Source organism: Thamnophis sirtalis, unplaced genomic scaffold, assembly GCF_051295495.1.
Source record: "Thamnophis sirtalis isolate CommonGarterSnake01/CBP01778 unplaced genomic scaffold, rThaSir2_p1.2 scaffold_2, whole genome shotgun sequence".
Classification (NCBI taxonomy): domain Eukaryota; kingdom Metazoa; phylum Chordata; class Lepidosauria; order Squamata; family Natricidae; genus Thamnophis; species Thamnophis sirtalis.
In genome coordinates, this window is record NW_028261382.1 from 125,812,760 (window position 1) to 125,833,677 (window position 20,918).

General features: G+C 35.7%; 1 protein-coding gene across 2 annotated transcripts in view; it reads left to right on the plus strand.

Annotated features, from left to right (window-relative positions):
- The first annotated feature begins 413 nt into the window (after positions 1-413).
- The window catches only part of VIRMA (vir like m6A methyltransferase associated), a 30,241-nt gene continuing 9,736 nt past the window's right edge, over positions 414-20,918 (plus strand). Inside the window, exons 1-16 of one of the 2 annotated variants that reach the window (XM_087706853.1) lie at positions 414-515; positions 2,795-2,910; positions 4,229-4,315; positions 4,735-4,783; positions 5,512-5,680; positions 6,100-6,222; positions 6,700-7,008; positions 8,562-9,711; positions 10,880-11,371; positions 12,872-13,026; positions 14,207-14,289; positions 15,124-15,217; positions 15,482-16,026; positions 16,485-16,720; positions 17,609-17,861; positions 19,487-19,704. In XM_087706853.1, the coding sequence (XP_087562979.1) occupies positions 453-515; positions 2,795-2,910; positions 4,229-4,315; positions 4,735-4,783; positions 5,512-5,680; positions 6,100-6,222; positions 6,700-7,008; positions 8,562-9,711; positions 10,880-11,371; positions 12,872-13,026; positions 14,207-14,289; positions 15,124-15,217; positions 15,482-16,026; positions 16,485-16,720; positions 17,609-17,861; positions 19,487-19,704 (4,142 nt within the window). In that variant the 5' untranslated portion in view covers positions 414-452. Of the gene's footprint in view, positions 516-2,794; positions 2,911-4,228; positions 4,316-4,734; positions 4,784-5,490; positions 5,681-6,099; positions 6,223-6,699; positions 7,009-8,561; positions 9,712-10,879; positions 11,372-12,871; positions 13,027-14,206; positions 14,290-15,123; positions 15,218-15,481; positions 16,027-16,484; positions 16,721-17,608; positions 17,862-19,486; positions 19,705-20,918 lie in introns of those variants that run through there. The other variant, XM_087706852.1, reaches the window with a different exon arrangement.

The window sequence follows — 20,918 nt, forward strand, 5'->3', positions numbered from 1 at the left end:
CAAAAAATGAAGTTTTAAAATGTAAAAGGGAAATAAAATGACATACCAAGAAAAAAAAATCATCCCCACTCGTTGCAAGGTTACTAAAAAAAATTCTTAAAGCTAGATTCTCACGTGGAACCAATCCTAGGCAAATCATACTGTTCCTAAATAATAAGAGAAGACTTTTACGGCGGTTTTAACAATATAGTCGACCCTATCCGTTCGCTGTCAATCTCCAGACGTTGTAGCAGGAGAGCTGCTGTTGGTCTATGGAGAAAAATAATCAAAAACAATATGCCCGCCTTCCTGATTTTTAACCTCCGGTCACTGGTGGTTTGTTTTGCTTTTTATACAGATAAAAGAGACGGGCAAAGGCAGCTATGCAAATCAAATGCCAACCGCCCCCCCCCCGTCTCTTTTTGCCCCGGAAGTGCTCGCCATGGAAGATTCGGCGCTTCCGCCGACGCAAGATGGCGGCGGATGCAACAACGGAGCTGCTTTTTTTGGATACTTTCAAACACCAAAGCACTGAGGTAACGGAGGCGACGTGGGTCTCTCCATTCCCACCTCCCATTCCCCCTCGCCGCCCCCAGCCTTCCAGATAGGATGGAATTGGGATCTGAGAGAAGATAATCATTATGAGAAGGGAAATAGTGGGCTCTTAATTTCAGAGCTCCGTCTGCAGACTCCACAAAGGAAATCAGCTTCACGTAACGGTAGCGATAGTGGGTTTAAAAATAAAATAAAATAAAACAAACTGTTGAGGTATGCGGACGTGTATAGATTTGGTGGGTATTTCCATTTTTTGCTGTTTTGGCATAACCTCGCCGCTCAACACCCCCCCCCCCTCCAAATCTTATCTTTCAATCAAAATGTGTGCCTCCCGATTGTAGTTCATAGCGATATAATTCCTGTTCCTATCTCTCCCCTAGTAAAGCTTTGAAGGGCGAAATGCCGGTATATGACTAATTCAGTTAAATAATGACGGCAATAAAACCATCCAGTATTAATCAACATTTAAAAACATGTAGCTTTCTTAAATTCATGATAAAGATAAAAGAAATCATGGGATTCAATGAAATATTGTATAGACAGTAAGCAAAAATAAATCAAATGTCTTTGAATATACATTTCTCAACATACAATCATTGGATTTGTGTGCTATTTGATTTCTAAGATATTCATGTGCAGGTGGTATACTGCTTTATGTGAAATTAGTGTGGATATATGCATGCAGCTTTGGAGTTTTGATATAAGAACTTAATTTAAAATTTATGCTAAGCAATAGGTAAAAGGATCCTTTTGCCCAATGTTAGGTGCTTAAATTATTTTGGGTACTGTAGTAAAAATGTATCAGGAGAATGCCAGCCCCTGTGGTTTTTAATATGCTTTTTGCCCATCAAGATATACATATCTAGCAAATGTTGATTTTTTATTACATTATTTTAGTACATTTTATTATAAGCTTGTAAAACTTCATTAGTTTATTTTGATCTCAGTTTTAAAAAGGACATGAAGTATATTGAAATGGGGAAAAAGCAATTATGTCAAAGACTGTGAGGGATTTGGAGAGCAAGCCAAACAAGGAATGGTTAAATGATTTGGGATCATTTAGTCTATATCAGAAAGGTGTCACATGAAGAGGATTTATTCTTTATTGGTAGGAACAGAACCAGTGGGTCAAAACTAGTTCAGAACATAGGTTCAGGATAGACATAAGAAAGTCTACAAATAGAGGTTGGATAGTCATCTATCAAACATGCAATAGTAGTGAATCCTGTCCTGAGCAGGGGGTTAGGCTAAATATCCTCTAAGATCTTCCAACTAAATGATCAATCTGGTTATTACAAGTTTATTGTTAAAATAGTACCCCATCTTTCCAATTGATACTCTTAACATTACTAGCATATCAATAATATAATTGCATAAGAATTGATTGTTTACTGAGGAACCTTAAACTATGTTTTTGGGGAAAGATTTTATAATGTTTAGATGTTTTTGTTTATGCACCTTTTAATTAAGAGTTCTTAGAGTATGTAGAATTTAAAAGCATTCAATGTTTAAAATTATAAAAAGTTGAGGTTCCTAAAGTGTTTTTGTTTTATTTTAAGAATTATCTCTTTAATGTTAAAAGAATTTGCTGACATATTATCAGAATTGAATTTCTTTGTTGATCATCAGATAAAACCAGTCACATATCCTGTAAAGAAAAGATATTCACTAGTTACGTTCAGTTTCTATTAACTGCAGTCCTGTGAATGTATGCAAAGCATATGTCTGTCTGACTATTTATGTGAATCTATCAGTTCTTTCAAGTCTCTCAATAGTTCACTTATTGCCACTGCCACTTAGACCATCCACCTTGATCATTCTGGTCTTCTTTTTCCTGCCACCTTTCCCAATATTAGAGCCTTTTCTAGACAGCTAGATCTTCACATAATGTTCGGAGCTATTATAATTTGAGTTTGATCATTTTGACTGTTTACCACAAATAAAGTATCATATGGAATTCAGCAGAGAAGCTGCTGCTTCATTGCCATCTTGTTATAATGTTTATCATAAAAAATGGGGCACTGTTAAAATGACAAAAACCAAATTAAAATGAATTCTGCAGTATTGTTTTTAATTGTATTGTCTGTTGCAAATAGCATGTTACATCTGGAATGGATGGTTATGGTTATACCACTTGTTACTTTTAGGCAAGGTCTGGATTATGTGAAATGCATATTTTGACAGATTTTTGAGTGCTCATGAAACAAAACAAAGATACTTTGCACTTCAAAATTCATGAATTTTGTTCATTTTTTTCTAGCAAAGCACTAATGTAGACGTGGTTCGCTTTCCTTGTGTAGTTTACATCAATGAAGTGCGTGTGATTCCTCCAGGAATAAGAGCTCACTCTAACTTACCTGAAAGTAGAGCTTATGGGTAAGCAAAAATGATATAAGAGATTGTCTAACACTGTTTTCTAGGTCATTTTTAACATACATAGTGCTTTATGATGTTCCCTTATTTTTATAAGAAGAGATATTAACTTCTGTAAAATGGCGTACTGAATCAGAGAGTGAAAGTATGTGCCCGAATTTGCAATAGACTTGAACCTGAGATTTCCTGGGTTCATCCAGCATTATATAATGGAATATACTTCTGCTTTAAGAAACCAAAATATAAAAGAACTTTGAAAAGGATTTGTTTATTAATTGAAACAAGAAATATAGCTCTTATAATTTTTCAGTTTTGAATAAGTAATGGCAGGATGTATGAAATGATGATAAAAAAGCAAAATAATTGCTGAGAAAATAATTTTTTGAGCTGGATTTGCCAGCTACAGTTTGGAGTCAATTCTGGATTTGTCAGCCATAGTTTGAAGTCAGTTCTGGCTAATGTCAATTCTTGTTTGCCCAATTCAGATATTACAAATCATGACTCAAGATAAAAAAAGAAGAGGAAGCAATGGATGTTTGTTTCTGAGATTTTGGCTTACACTCGTTTCAAAAGCAGTTTCCACTAGTTGGAAAAAGGGATTATTGACAGTTGCATTCAATACTTGATTTATTTAATATATATGCTGGCCATCTCATTGTCAAGGGATTCAATGTAAAGACAACATTTTAATATGTCAGGATTTTATGTGGACATACATGTGCTCAAGATTAGCCAGAAAGCTAGTGAAGTACCTGAGATTAAAGAATAGTATTACACACTGCCAAAGAAATTGTCATAGAAATTGTTGTACGAAAGAAAAAAACAACATTTTTTTATTCTACCAGTATTGGTAGTTTTATCTATATTATACATAGATAAGAATGCTCATATTTGAGAAAAGTATGAACCGTGTTTTACAAAATATATAATGAAGAGCCGAGGTGGCGCAGTGGTTAAAGTGCTGTACTGCAGCCACTTCAGCTGACTGCTAGTTCAGCAGTTCGGCTGTTCAAATCTCACCGGCTCAGGGTTGACTCAGCCTTCCATCCTTCTGAGGTGGGTGAAATGAGGACCCAGACTGTGGGGTTGATATGCTGACTCTGTAAACCGTTTAGAGAGGGCTGAAAGCCCTATGAAGCGGTATATAAGTCTAACTGCTATTGCTATAATAGCTTAATAATGTAAATATTTACTATTTTTAATAGTTGGGAACTCTTTATCTTCCTGCAGATAGCTTAGCAGTCTTTTAAGACTTGCCTTTCTCATTAACCAGATTTTGATTTAAAAAATGATATTTTTTCCACTTTGACTCTGTTCCCAGTGAGACATCTCCTCATACCTTTCAGTTAGACCTGTTTTTCAACAATGTCAGCAAACCAAGTGCACCTGTATTTGACAGGCTAGGAAGGTAAGTACTAAAAACATTACTTCATAAAACACTGAATATACCAGAAACCATAAAATTATGCAACACAGAAAACAAACTTGTTACTTCTTTCATGAAAAGTGATTCTGATAGTGCATACTTACCATTTCCTGTAACCATTATTTTTTGTGGTCTTCTCAGCTGTCACGTTGCCAAATTCTGTCCAACTGTACTATTGCATAACATTAAACAAGCAATCCTTGAGATACACAGTCTACAGAAAATGAATAAAATGCAGATACAGAGTTCCTGTATTATGCCACTTAATGCATGTATGGTTAGCCTAATTCTAAAAGTGCAGGTTGTAAGAAGTCCTATTGTAAGACTAGCTACTAAGAAAAGATGTTGGAGAAAAATATACGTGTTTATTACCTAATATCTAATTTTCTTCTACTTAATAGCCTGGAGTATGATGAAAATTCTTCAATTATTTTCAGGCCCAATGCAAAGGTAATTACTATGTAAATTGTGATGCTGTCCCTCTTGTTAGTTAATATCATAACTTTTAAAAAAACCCTTTTGGGCAGAGGTACTCTTCAAAGACTGGATTACTTTCAGTGTATTCCATCAAAGTCTTCTCAAAATCATCAGTTGGTTCAATGGATGCTGAAGGGTTACGAAGTATGTGTATATACACACAAATATATACATATGTACATAAATTTCTTTGTTTACACAATACCTTAGATCTTATGAGTTGATACTTTATTTGCATTTTTTTTGGATATGGGAGTCATCTATAATGTAACTGGGGAGTCGTTTGGTGCAATTGGTTACCAAATTGAAATTTTAGGAGATGCTGTGTGTAATGATGATTTGTGATTTCTCTATACTTTATGGCATTGTTGAATGTCATTATACTACAATCATTCAGAAGAGAGGCAAAGATATTTTTTCCCAAATCTCATTCTTCGTCATAGCATTGTATGATATTTAGTTTAATAGACAGATGTTCCTAGCAAAAATGGGCTTCATGTTTTTAGATAGATCCTCGTAATGAGAGCTGAAAACATTTGAAATAAAAAGCATATTTCAGAACTGCTGTAGAATTTGGATATATAGGATTTTTAAAGCTGAAGTATTGCTTTAACAATACATAAAACAATTGATGAAATTGATACTGTTAATTCAAATGCAGCAAGTCATGTTTAATTTGTGTTTTATTTTAAATAATGCAGGTTAACACTGATGGCTTAGTTTTAAGAGGCTGGTATAACTGCTTAACACTGGCAATATATGGCTCTGTTGATAGAGTGGTAGGCCACGACAGAGACTCTCCTCCTCCTCCTCCACCACCTCCTCCACCTCCTCAGCAACAACAAGCTTTGAAAAGAACTCCAAAATTAAGTGAGCAATTCTGTTCTAGTTTTTAACTCTCTTCAAAAATGTTTTGGTTAGAAAATCAAATCTTTCATAGCAGTCAAGCGTAGTTTCCTAAACATTTGTTTTTCAATACTACTTTCAGTGGAATTCATTCTGTAAGTTCATGAGTATGAGTATCAGTACAGTAGCGCATGCTTCAGAATTTTTCCGAATAATTCTCTTTCCAATTTAAACCCTTAAGGGTATGGGGGTGGTGGTGTTATCAGACACAGGGTTTTGTTTTCTTATTAATTTAAATGTCATTTCTCCCATCCTGCTCTCGGCAGTTCATTTCCGCTGCTTTGGAATCTGAATGAAATTGCAAAAACAGTTTGGCCTTTGTTTATCATGCAGTACGATTTAAAAAATACATAACTTTTCTTTGGCTCAAACATCTTTTACAGCTGATGGAGAGAAAGAGGAACAGTTCAATGGCAGCCCTCCCCGGCCTCAACCTAGAGGACCAAGAACCCCACCTGGCCCCCCTCCTCCGGATGATGATGAAGATGAGCCAATGCCTATATCAGGTAGCCAAGAGGAAATTCTGTTCTTATAGTCACATCTGAGAGGAAAAGCTTTGGATCTTTCTGAAATAACTTCACTAATACATGTTTTGATGTCTAAAATAGAGAACCAAATATACAATGCACAAAAGTATATTTGGGTTTTTGACAGTGTTTTGCATCCTGCCATTGGGTTAAGAATTTTCCTCCCCAAATACGGTACTTCATAATTTAGAGTACATGGTTCTGTGTTTAATAAAATTTAATAAATTTTTTTTTTAATAAAAAAAATTGACATTCATTTTTTAAAAATCTTCACATCCCCCATCCACATTATGTAAAACTGAATCTGGTGGTGCAGTATCTGATGGGTCAATATTATATTTCAACTTAACTTTAAATCAGATATCTTTGTTACTTAACTTTAATTATGTAACTTTTCAGTATTGAAACCTCAAGCATTGTTTTCTTGCTATTTTCCTGCTATTTCATTATTTTCAGTTGCTGGAGAGAAAGAAGACGATGTTGATCACAGAGAAGATTATTTTGAGCCCATTTCTCCTGATCGGACTTCCATTCATCAAGAAGGACCATATTCTGACGAGGCAGAAGTGGAAGAAGAACAAGCAGAAGAAATGGATGATGATGAAGAAGGTGTGGATGTTGAGGAGGAAGAGGATGAAGAAGAGGATGACGATGGTCAAACAGTAGATAGTATTCAGGATGATGAAGAGGACGATGATGATGAGGAGGATGAGGATGAGGATGATGAAGAAGAGGAAGAAGGTGATGAAGAGGAAGAAGGTGAAGGTAGGCAAATTCAACCAACTAGATTCACGCATGCATACATTATGTTGTTCTTGCTTGATAATCATTGACTCGCAGATAAATATCTGGTCTGACCCTTTTCTTGAAACAATGTTGGCAGTGTATAAAAATTTTATTTCACTTAGTCTATGATGGCCAACATAGAAGACCAAGAACCCCACCTGGGCTCCCTCCACGTGATGATGAAGAAGATGAGCCAATGCCTGTATCAGGTAGCCAGGAAGAAATTCTGTTCTCATTATTGTCACATCTGAGAGGAAAAACTTTGCATCTTTCTAAAATAACTTCACTATGGTATATTTTGATGATTAAATTAGGGAACCAAATACACGATGCACAAAAATATATTTGGTTTCTTAACAGAGAGTTTTTCATACTGCAATGCATACAATTGAATCCTTGCTTGGTGTTAACAGTTAATCTTTGATTTACCTGCAAGCTGAAAGTATGGTATTTAAGAACCAATTTTGAAAACACATAATTTTAGGAAGGAAGATTTAACTGTTAATTTCTGGAAAAGGATGAAAAAAAAATGTATGCATTTTTATAAGATGCTGCCAATATTTGTAAGTGAAAAGGGAATAATTGAGTACATAATCAAATAATAATTTGCAATAATTTAGTCATTTATGTGAGCTGTTGATAAGCCCCAAATTAGTGTTTCCTTTAAAAGTATATTTGATTTTTTCAAAGCTTAAATTGCAGTATTTATTTGTTGTATTTATATCCTTCCTCACTCCACCAACTAGTGAGTGTTTTAGTTAGTGTCATTCTGTTAGGACTAATTAGTCCTTGTTTTGACATTTAGTAACAAGATGTTCTCAGATTAGCAACATTTCTGCATTCTTTTTAAATACATATTTTCTTATATGTTATATTTTTTTCCCCTGTCCTGTTAAAGATACAGTAGGAGCAAAAAAGCTCTAAACATAGGCATTCCTTCTGAATAAGGGCCAGAAAATAAACAAGCTATTCATTGTGCTTTAGTAACCTTTTCAGTATGGCTGCAATAAAGATGGTTTGCAATCTTTGGAAGGGCTGTTGGGATTGTAGGCCAGTAAATTCAAATATTTTTTGCCAAGACACTTGGAATTTGTCTCTACATATTGATGTATATTTGAGCACCTGTGTTCTATTTTGAGTTAGTTGCATCAGCTTTTATAAGCATGAGAAACTATTGCTAGCCAAAGTATTTCTCTGTTTTCTCTTTGAATGCTTGAAGTCTGACCTTGGTCTTGTTTACTTGGCAGTCGTTCTTTTTGCGGTACATGCACCTTTTTAGATGTCCATTTGATTGAAACATATAGAAACTTTTGGAATAAAAACACAATCTTAGATGTGGGAAGATTATTACATAGCATTTTATAGCCTTATGTTCTTCATGTGTGCTTTGATTAATAATACATTATTTATTGCTTCGGTGGGGTATGTATGTGTAGAAGGACACACATACAAAGTGGGAGCCAATATGGTATTTTATCTAATCAACAGTTAAAACATGAATTTTATAGTATGTTTTTAAATATTTGTTTCAGGAGATGATGGTTATGAACAGATTTCAAGTGATGAAGATGGTATTGCTGACTTGGAACGAGAGACGTTTAAATACCCAAGTTTTGACATTGAATATACTGCTGAAGATTTGGCCAGAGTGCCACCTGTAACCTATGATCCTTTTGATAGGGATCTTGGACCCCTTCTATATTTCAGTTGCTCCTACAAGACCACTTTTGAGATGGAAGTTGCCAAGATGAGAGATCAAGATCTAGAGAAGGAAAACAGTGGGGCAGTAGAGAGTTCCGTTAAATTGACTGAGCTCCTTGAATTGTATCAGGAGGAAAGAGGTGCAAAATGGGTCACAGCTTTGGAAGAAATACCCAGTTTAGTAGTCAAAGGACTAAGTTACTTGCAATTAAAGGATACAAGCCAGGATTACTTAAGCCAGTTGGTTGACTGGACAATGCAGTCTTTAAATCTTCAAGTAGCCCTGAGACAACCAATTGCTTTGAACGTCCGTCAGCTGAAAGCTGGGACAAAGCTTGTCTCTTCACTGGCAGAATGTGGAACTCGAGGAATAGAAGCACTCTTGCAAGGGGGAGTAATTGATTCTTTATTTGAGTTGCTCTTTGCGGATCATGTGTCCTCTTCCCTTAAACTTAATGCTTTCAAAGCTTTGGATAGTGTTATTAGCATGACTGAAGGAATGGAGGTTTTTTTGAGGAGTAGTTTGGAGGCCAGTGAAAAAAGTGGCTATCAGAGACTTTTGGAACTTATTCTCCTGGATCAGACTGTAAGGGTAGTCACTGCAGGTTCTGCCATTTTACAGAAATGTCACTTCTATGAGATTCTGTCCGAGGTAAAAAAAATTGGTGACCAGCTAGCAGAAAATCCTCCATCCCTTCCAAATCATTCTGAGTCTGAGCAGGATCCAGATGCTGGACCTGAAAGAGGCAACCAGGAATATGATAACGATGTAGATGCTCCAATGGATATGGACAATATTTTGGAGTCCTCCACTATGAATGAAGGAGAAATTGAAAAACTCATTAACATTTTAGATGAAATTTTGCATTTGATGGAGACAGCCCCGCACAGCATGGTGCAGCCACCTGTGAAATCTTTTCCAACAACAGCACGTATTACAGGGCCTCCAGAAAGGGATGATCCTTTTCCAGTTCTGTTCAGGTATGTATATTTTTGATTTTGGTAGATGGCTTTAGTTATACGTGTTCTGGTTTTTTTAGTTGGTACCTTCAATATATGTTCATCAGATTTTCACTACTGCACAGCATATTTAAAAGCGAAACCTGGTCTAATTGGAGTTGAAACTTGACTAGTTTGTCCATTATTTAATAAATATTGTTGATTTAATAGGAAATATTTTAATTTCTTTACTACTTTCATTTCCGTTTCTTTGTTTCTTCACATTTTCCTTAACGTTATTTCACTTTCCTCATTTAAATTAAAAAGATTTGAGTCCTCAAATGTTTACTTAGAATTGAAGAATAGGTAGTACCTATAGGTAATTTGCAAGTTCTTAATACTTGCTAACCATTGTGCTATTCTGAGTGTTTCAGAATTTTAAAGAGAAGATTGTGCATAATCTATTCCCTGAATATCCTCAGTATTTCCAATTTGTAGCCATTGAAAATTGTAGTAATCTCCTTGTTACCATGGTGGTGCTTTCTACTTACGTTGATAAAAATAGTAATAATTAGCCCTGTGCTTCATTAATTTAAGTTTGTAGGAACATCAGGTCATCTGATTTGCAAAATAAACTTTTAACAAGTAGTCTTGATTTCTTGGATTGAATGAATATATAGCAATCAGTAAAAATTTGAAACATTGTTTTTGTGTTTTTAATGCAAAAATATAAAACAGGTATAGATCTACTGAAATTAAATTCAGGCTCAGATGAATGATAATGCTGATGCTGTTATCCATTGAGTTGTGTCTGACTCTTGGCAATTCTATTGGTCAAATCACTCCTAATCTTCCGAGCTTGCATTACTCCTTTTGAATTGTTCTGTGCTCTTTCTTGTGTCACCTTTGATGGTGTCCAGCCACCGTGTTCTTTGAGGGCCTGCTTTCCTTTTACCTCTAACTCTAACATAATTACTTTCTCCAGTGAAGATGGATATCAGTTTTCCTTTTAAATTGGAGATATTAATTAGTATGATAGTAATTAATCCCACTTCATATTTGTGGGATTTGTTTTCTATTCCAAACCACAAGGGTACCCTGTAATACAAATACAGAATTGTATGAGGTTGCAGTTTAGCTATCTTATGGGAAAATGTAGTGGATAGATGTTATTTCTTAGTATTATTTATCCTTCTCTTCATTTCTTCAGGTATCTTCACAACCACAGTTTTTTGGAGTCTGTCACTTTGCTGTTGTCCAATCCAATAACAAATGTGCATCCTGGAGTGCTTCAATCTGTCAGAGATATTCTGAGGTTTTTAGCACAGTCACAGAAAGGTCTCCTTTTTTTCCTTTCTGAATATGAAGCCACCAATTTGCTGGTTCGAGCATTTTGTCAGTTTTCAGATCCTGATCAAGAAGAAGGCCTGCAAACCGACGGGGCAGGCGATGAAGCATTTCCCTTATGGCTTCTTCATTCGATCCAGACGCTGCAGTGCATTTCAGAACTATTCAGCCACTTCCAGCGTTGCACAGCCACTGATGAAACTGACCATTCAGATCTCCTGGGAACCCTTCATAATCTTTACTTGATCACTTTTAACCCAGTAGGAAGAGCTGCTGTTGCCCATGTCTTCAGTCTTGAGAAGAATCTCCAGAGTCTTATTACTTTAATGGAGTTCTACTCCAAAGAAGCATTAGGGTAATGATTTATTATTAGATTTATATGGGCTGGCTCGCAATATTCTGCCTTTGTTTTGTGCAGCTCAAAAAAAATGTACACAATGCTGCTTCTTTCTACTTGATCCACAGATACAGTCTTGTGAGGTTGGTTGGGTGGAGAGAGTGTGACTGACCTCATCACTAAGTGTTATAATACATTAAGCAATATCTCTGAGGGCTCCTGTACAGATAGTCTTCAAGTTGTGCCATTCATTCAGTGACTATTTGAACTTGTGATGGTGCTGAACAAAGGGACTTAAGACTGGTCCTCAAGAGTTCTGGTCATTGCAACACTCCTGCGGTCATGTGAACTAAATTTGAGCACTTGGCAAACAGTTTGCACTTAAACTGGTTGCAGTGTCCCATGGTCACATAACTGCCATTTGTGAGCCTCCATGCAGGCTTTTCCCAAGCAAAGTCAATGGGGAAGGCATTAGGAAAGAGAAAGAAGTCGCTTTGGTAAGTCTCCCCAACTCCCCAACATTCTTTGTTTGTATGCACTATGCCAGGGGTCGCCAACCTTTCGGACCTCCGGGACCATGAATTTAAAATCCCGTGGACCACCAATATGAATTTTTTAAAAAGATAAATAGTATTTAGTGCAATATAAAAAAATGCAAAAAATTGTTCTGAGGACCACCAAAATTTTCTCATGGACCACTAGTGGTCCATGGACCACCAGTTGGTAACCGTTGCACTATGTCTTCATTTTGCCCTTCTCTTGCATGCTGTACCCTGTTTTCTTACATCTTTGTGCTCATACACACCCTGCACTTTCCCCCCTCCCCTCCCAATCTTTCTCGGCTTGAGCCATATTGCAACACCCTCCTCTCCCAACTCATGCAAATACTGCACTGCCTCCACCTCACCCCACCTCCATGCTCTTTACCTGGGACTCCTGCTTTCTTTCTAAGTTGCTATGCAACTGGAATTATGACATCAACCAGGATTGCCTGGAATGTAGTCACTAAGCGGGGCAGTCATATGATATGGTTTATAACCACATTGCATAGTGACTGCAATTCTGATTCCAATTGTAGTTGCAGCGTGAGAACTGTCTTTAATAGGATCGATAGAAACTCTCAACTCAGTTCAGAACAATACTGTTTTTTAAATTAATTTTTTATTCTAAAGATTACTGCTTGCTTCTAAGTACTGTTCTCTTTGGACCGTAATACGTTTTAAAAGTAGAAGGATTATGAAAGAATAGGATGGCTTGATAAAACCTCTGTGAACTTTAATGATAACTATATTGGTCTGCTGTGTTTAATATAAATGGAATACTGTGCTGGGCAAGTGAGAATCCTCTTGCACAGTTGTTTTTCCTTCTGTGAGTTCTGTGTGCCCACTAAATCTCTGAAGAGTGGGAAACCTGTGATGGAAACTTAATCTCTGGGTTTTATGCTTAGTATGAAGACTAAAACATGAAATGAAGTAATATGAAGCAAACTAGTAAGTTGTAGGTTTTTGTTTTAAACAGTGATTCCAAATCAAAAAAGTCAGTTGCCTACAATTACGCCTGCATCCTTGTTCTACTGGTGATACAGTCTTCAAGTGATGTCCAGATGCTTGAGCTGTACTCAGCCCCCCTGCTGAAGCTTTGCAAAGCGGATGAAAATAACACCAAGTTACAAGGTACACTGTTTGTTATTGTTGGACAATGTTTTAAATGATGTAGGAGAAATATTTCTAATACTCTGTTTCACTATTGCATGTATTAAGATTACTAGATACTATAATTGAAAGATCTTTAGCAGTCTTCTTATGAAGTTGGTTTTTAAAGAAAAAAAATATTCCTGATTTATGTAATATACTACTCATGGACAGATGCCATAATTTGAAAGAAATATATAGACTTGTATTCTATATTGATGAATCACAGATTCTTTAAATCAATTCTTATTTCCACATCACCTACTCCTGTACAGCTTTAAAATGAAGTGTGCTGGTGTTACATTCCCAAACAGTATTGGGATTTTTGTTCCTTGTGAAGTTATCACTTGCTGTTTCTCAACATTATAAATTTGATTTGTGTTAATATCAAAAGTGCTGTCCAAAGCTTTGTGTAACTCTGCTACTGAGTGGAAAAAGCAATCCTGATAGATACATCTGATTTCTTTCATGCATGAAGTGTACTTCCAGGCATTTTGTTTTCTTTAAAGTATAATATTTTAAATCATCTTAATTTTATTTGTATTAATGATTTTAACTTGTACTACTGTCCAATTTCCGTAGCTGCTTATGGTATTTCATAAATTATCTAGGTTGGTGGTTGATATAATTTATGTGCCTTATACTTAATTGGTGTAAGGATGCTTTTGAATACAATATGAATAAGAAGTCTCAGAATTGTATGGAATATTTTTCCATCTGCTGTTAAATAAATCTAGGTAGAAAAACAATATTTCTGTTTTATTATTTTGTTCTAAAACTTTACATATCAAGTATAAGGGTTGGAAATAAATTGGGAGTGTGTCCAACAGTGCTGTCTGTCAGAGAAAAGGTCCAATCTTTTGAATGCAAACTGGCTGAAATGGAGATGTTTAGAGTTATACAGTCTGGTCCTTTGGATATGTAGTACCTCAGAACAACAGTGACTTGTAGTCAGGCAGAATGAGAATCTTGGAGAAGGAGGATATGATTTCAGTGATAAAGGAGATATTTACTGTGTTCTTAGTGTGCATATGTGACGAAATATGTTCCCATTGTTAAGATTCAATCAATTTTAGAACCAAAAGGCTGACCACTCTAATTGTTTTCACATTTTCTTGAATGCCTCATGTAACATTCATCAAATGATCTTGTTTGTTTTTAGAACTTAATAAATGGTTGGAGCCATTGAAAACAATCCGATTTGAAATTAATTGTATCCCAAATCTCATTGAATATATTAAACAGGTCAGTAAAATAAATAAGTAAGAACATACGGGGGAGTGTGTTTTCACTGTACTATGTAACAAATTTCGTAATTTTTACATGGTTTACATTGCCATCCTTGGACAGGGAGATTAATGGCATATAAATTTAATAAATAAAAAGTAAAAATAAGTATGACCTTAGAATAGCAAACTCCTCATCTTTTGGAACAAATGTATTTTGAAGTTAATTTTGATTCAGATTTTGTTGAAAATAGACATGCTGTTCAATTAAAATGTTTTGGGAAGGGGAAAAATATGGATTGGCAATTCTATGTTTGCTGTTCACTTTAAGTTGCTAGATTGGTCCCTCATTTCAACTCTGAGCTACAAATAGTCTCCTTTATGGGATCTAGTTTGGCCCTCCCACCCTAGTCCCCTTTATTGTATTTATAGTTTTACTTAAATATTCATGAAACAATAAATACATGCTAACATTTAGTTTGGTATCTAAATATTGGAATGGTGATCTTACAGAACACATACAAATTGTTCTTTTTTAAAAACAAAGCTGGATGTATTGCACAATAAGGAAGGACCAAATCTTGAACCAAATCCATTGCTGGACTGCTGAAGAGTTACATAAGTCAGGCTTTCCGTATCCCTGTGCTTTCTATATAAGTGAACTTCAAGTCCTAAAATCTACACTATTAGACAACATGGGGAACTGCGGCTTTTGGGTAATTGTTTTGGTTACATACAATAATTAAATGGATCTATCCATAGCTTGTGCAGAAGCAGTGTTGGTCTGTTAAATCAGATATATCCATTTTGAATATTTATGTTTTTAATCATTATCTACTTCTTTACTTTAAAGAACATTGATAGCTTGATGACTCAGGAAGGAGTTGGTCTTCCTACAGCACTTCGTGTCTTGTGTCATATTGCTTGTCCTCCACCACCTGTTGAAGGTACAATCTTTAATCTCTTAGTTCTCATTGAGTAGAATGTATTGCATTAAATCACACAAACATTCTAAAATATATTGCTCTTTGCCTACTGATGGTATAAACTCTGGAGTAATTCTCAGTTCATTTTATTGAGTGAAAAAAGTACGTTAAAATATTTACCTTTTTTCACCAACAAAATCATTGCATCTAATTTCTATTCATTATGAAGTTGAAAATAAAATATAAAGACTTTTCTTCTTTTTATTTCTCCTATCATTCATAAAGGTCAGCAAAAGGACCTTAAATGGAACCTTGCAGTTATTCAGCTCTTCTCTTCTGAAGGAATGGACACATTTATCAGAGTTCTGCAAAAACTAAACAGCATTCTTATTCAGCCCTGGAGACTCCATGTCAACATGGGAACAACTCTTCACAGAGTCACTACAATCTCCATGGCCCGATGTACTCTCACACTTTTGAAGACCATGTTAACTGAATTGCTACGGGGAGGATCCTTTGAATTTAAAGATATGCGTGTTCCTTCAGCACTTATTTCTTTACACATGCTTTTATGTTCTATAACCCTCTCTGGGCGTTTGGACAGTGATGAACAGAAAATCCAGAATGATATTGTTGATATCTTGTTGACTTTCACCCAAGGTGTTAATGAGAAGCTAACTATTTCTGAAGAAACTCTAGCCAATAATACTTGGTCACTAATGCTCAAAGAGGTTCTTTCTTCTGTTCTAAGAATCCCAGAAGGATTTTTCTCTGGCCTTATATTGCTTTCAGAACTACTGCCTCTTCCTCTGCCTATGCAGACCACTCAGGTAAATAAGAACTACCAAATGATTTTTTTTTTAAAAATCAGCTAACCTGAAAGTTGAGGAGCTATGAAACATATTTATGAATTTTACTTTTATTAAAGTTAAAAGTATATATAAAGTAAAGTTATATTGTTATACACTCTTAGCTTGGTTTTATTTAGAATCATTGAACAAAATAGTCTGGAGAACCAAGGAAAATATAGGATCAGGTACCACAGGGATATTTGTATTGAATACTCATGTGTACTCTTTGTTTCAAGTTATGTGCCTTTATAGGGCTGTTTTGTGAGAATAATTTTGAGTATGAATGCCAGTTGACATACTCTCCTTGGCAATTTTTCTTGGAACTCCTCACTCTATTCACATACATTTTCTATAAAATTCCAGAGTGGAGACTGGCACAGCATGTTGCAAATGTATGATTATTGTGCATTTCAAGGGATTAATTTTGTTTTCTGTAGGTTATTGAACCACATGACCTATCAGTAGCTCTCAATACTAGAAAACTTTGGAGCATGCATCTTCATGTTCAAGCAAAATTACTGCAAGAAATAGTACGATCCTTTTCTGGCTCTACTTGCCAGCCTATTCAGCATATGCTAAGGCGCATTTGTGTACAGTTGTGTGACTTGGCCTCACCAACGGCTCTCCTTATTATGAGAACTGTCTTAGATCTACTTGTAGAAGATCTGCAAAGGTACATTTCAATATTTTGTTTAATATGACCTAAAGAAGACAATTATTGTCTAATGATTTGTCCAAAGTAGAGAAGTTGATCTCATTGGTCACCATTTTGCCTGCTCACAATTGAATGTAGACTTAAAAGGTCCTGTTGTGGTTATGGTCCCTTTTCCTGTCTTACTCGATACTTAATCATATGCTTTGGACTAAAGATGTTTGGTTTTTTTGAAAAGGCAACCAAACTTCCTTTGTTTTTCGTTGAGGACATTTTGCTTCTCATCCAAGAAGCTTCTTTCAGAAGTGAGACCTGAAGAAGCATCTTGGATGAGAAGAAACATCTTTGGAACAACCAAGACATGGATGATTGAGAATCTCCATAACATATTGCTTTGGACCTTATGCCTTCTGTTGCTTCAGTCATGTGATTGTCCAGCCAAACATTCTGTAGCACCAATTTGTATTGTGGGGTGGGAGAGCAAGACTAAGTTTTGGTTTTTGAATAGTGTGTCAAGTGTTAGGTAGCTATGCACCTAAAAGTATTTCGTTTCATTTCATTTCCATCCTAGAACAACAAGAAGTTAGTGACTAATATAGAGAAGTGAGTGAAACGGGGGGGAAAACCCTCCAAAATTTAATTCTATTTCCTGAATATTTGCTTTTCATTAAAGTCACTTAAACACCACTAATAGTATTATTTCTAGTGTCATTAGTAATCCCAGTAACTTTTCATGTAGGTGGCAGTTTGACAGTTATGCAAGAATGAACATCGTGTGTGTGTGTGTGTGTGTGTGTGTGTGTGTGAATGAATGAATGAATGGGAATATTCAAACTTGTATGTTTGCTTTTATTTGCATTTCTACCTAGTGTGATATCTTTCTAATAAAGAAATTTCTCACCATTTCAGCAGCCCAGAAGATAAGGAGAAACAATACACTGGTCAGACCACCCGCTTACTTGCTTTATTTGATGCCCTGGCTTCCCACAAAGCTTGTAAATTAGCTATTTTGCACCTGATTAATGGAGCTGCTAAAGGCGATGAAAAATATACGGAGGTTTTCCTGGAACTTTTGTCTTTGATGCAAACTGCAGGAGAAAACATAATTCATCAGCAGTGTGCAGAATACTTAGCTTCTATTTTACAGTCCTTCTGTGACCAGGTATTTAAAATGGAAAATCTAAAGAAGAATTTAATTTAATTTTCTGTATTCTTTGCATATTCCCATGGTTATGTCTTCACATACATAGGTACATAAATGTACTGTTATACATTGGTAGGCTGTGAAAGAATGGACTTGCTAAACCATTGCCTTGTTTAGTGACCGCAAACATTATTACAGGCCTGAAAAAATATAACTTTAGGACTGGTTCTCATATTTATGACAATTGCAGCATCCTGCAGTCATGTAATCACAACTTGTGTGCTTCACAGCCAAGTTCCAACAAACAGAATCAATGGAGAATCCAGCAGTAAAATCAAATGATGTCTTATTTAATGACTAGAGGTGGAAGTAAAGTCATAAGTCTGTTGCAGTTACATTATGTCTTGTTTAGTGATGGGGTTGTTGGTTGCCAATTTGGGTCCTTAGGACTACTTCCAAAGACATTCTTTTTCTTGGAAACAGTTGTGTTGTACATCAGAACAGATTCAGAATCTTGTCTATTGTAATATGTTAGTGCAACCAACCTATGCATGTTTACATTCTGGTTTTTGTCTGTGTATGTGTGTGTTCCTCCCTTGGAAACTTTCCCAAAATTAAATGCTGTCATTTCTTCAGATTAGTTTCCCCCACGGAATTTACCATATGAAACAGAATCAACTGAATGAATTATAACGATTTACAGTTTACTGAAGGGCTGTGTAATAATTGGATTAATTTGTTTATGTGTTTTAAGATGTCATAATTCCTAATATGCTAAATTTATGTATATTAATTTTTTTTAATTTTCCCCGTTTGAAGTTTTACAATAATTAAAATTTTCTATTCTATTATTTTGCATATTCTAGTGATATTTTAGTTTTAGATGGCTTAGTTTTGCTGAGTTTTCTGAATTAAATCTCAATTGCTGCATCTGTGCAAATAATAATACTAAATGAGCATTCCCTTAGAAAAAAGCCGCTAATATAGAATATAGTAGACATTCTTAAGTTCACTAGTCAAGAGCCAAAAGACTTCCCTCTTTAGAAAATTTTATATTGGAAATAATGCAGCAATAGGCCTCAGTCATTATGCTTACAGATGCTTATGTTGATATATGCCAGACTTCCAACACTAGATGTCCCAAGTCCCCCAAACTATACATTTCATAGGTATTATTTGAAAGTAAAAATGATAGGTAGTTGAGTCCAGCATGTCGATCATCTGCTGAGAAAAGCAAAGTTTTTTTATTTCGGATCCCAGATAAATGTTACAAAATTGGCATTTTGTGACTGGCAGTTTCCACTAAGTTGTCATTTTATAAGAATGTGTACAACATGCTCTCAAAACCCCAATGTGCCCACTAACCTAAAGGAGTTATCTATTATTAGTCAATTAACTTATTGTGAGCAGTAAATCTGTTTTCTGTGCCAATAACATTACTACCGTAGGGAGTCTCAGATATCTTTTGAATTATATCGTGTTGGTCTGCTATTTGAAAAAAAAGACAATCTTTGAGGCATTCTTCATGAATTAAGGCACATTCTAAATTAGCTCTTTGAGTCCCAGCTATTGGCTTGCATTGCCATAATTATAAAATATGCCCCTGCCTTTCAGTAATACATTGTGTTTTGTTTTTTTTATAGGATATCGCCTTGATCTTGCCCAGTTCCTCAGAAAGCACTCTTTCTGAATTGGAGCAGCTTTCCAATTCATTGCCAGGCAAGGAACTCATGGCTTCCATCTGTGACTGCCTGATAGAAACAGTTATTAATGCTGAAAGCAGCTATACCTGCTTGCTGACTTGTATCAGGACAATGATGTTCCTTACAGAGCACAATTATGGATTCTATCACCTGAAAAGGTATCATTTCCCCATTTCAAATGTTTCTAAAAGTACCTGTAAATTTTATGCAACTCCCATTCATTTTCAGTGGAGATTAGTCATATTAGTTCAACACTAAAAGAAACAGTGAAAATCAGTCCCTGAAAAATCAGCTTCCTAAAGCGAGCTTCCTATCTTCCAGTGTTGTTTATGTCCTGTTTCTTACAATTAAAATTTAAGATGAATATTCCAGTAAAATTCCTCCCTGAAATTCTGAAAGTTGATCTTGGAAGAACATGATATATAAACTCTGTCCCAGAGGTGATAATTGGGACTATAAAACTTAGTTGACTGTGTGTACTTTGCTCAGTGATGTTATCCCATTTGCATCAGTTTGCAGATTTATAAAGAGAATGAAGTAGTCTGCATCCTGCTTCTTTTCTCCCATGCATTGGGCCATGGTGGTGGATGAACCCATTTGTAATGGTTAATATGGAAAGATTGTGGGTTGGCTCTTATGGTTTCATGTATCATATGGATGCTCCATCACTGGAGGCTTTCAAGAAGAGACTGGACAGCCACTTGCCTGGAATGGTATAAGGCAGGAGTCAGCAACTTGCGGCTCTGGAGCTGCATGTGGCTCTTTCATCCCTCTGCTGTGGCTCTCTGTCGCTCAAAATATGCGTCATAACCGCCAATGTGTGACACATGCCAACATGCGATTTGTTGAGCTTTTTGACCACCAGTAGGCCAACCATGGCTAAATCCTAAAAAAGAAAAGTTTCAGAAGAAAACAGAACTTTTAATTCAACTACATATGCTAGTTTTGTGGTTGCTCAAGTCAACACGGGAAAGGTTTTGGGTCTCCCAGTATTTTCTTTTATGTGGTAAACAGGTCCAAATGGGTCTTTGAGTGTTTATGGTTGCTGACCCTTGGTATAGGGTCTCCTGTTTGAGCCGGGGGTTGTACTAGAAGACCTCCAAGATCCCTTCCAACTCTGTCATTTTTATTTTTGCTGGTGTTTGGTTTCAATGTTATAAAGGAAATGAGATAAGAATATTACTCAACAATAAGAATTGCAGCCAGTCTTTTAGAGAGTATTGATAGAGACAGTTTTGGCTATCAGTTGCTATGGCACATATTTTAGAAGAGACCTCTTATGCAAATGAAGGGATAAAAATTGCCTTATGGATGACAGATTCTGTTGATCAGTTCTGCAATTTAAAATATTTTTTTGTATCTAGTTTAGGTA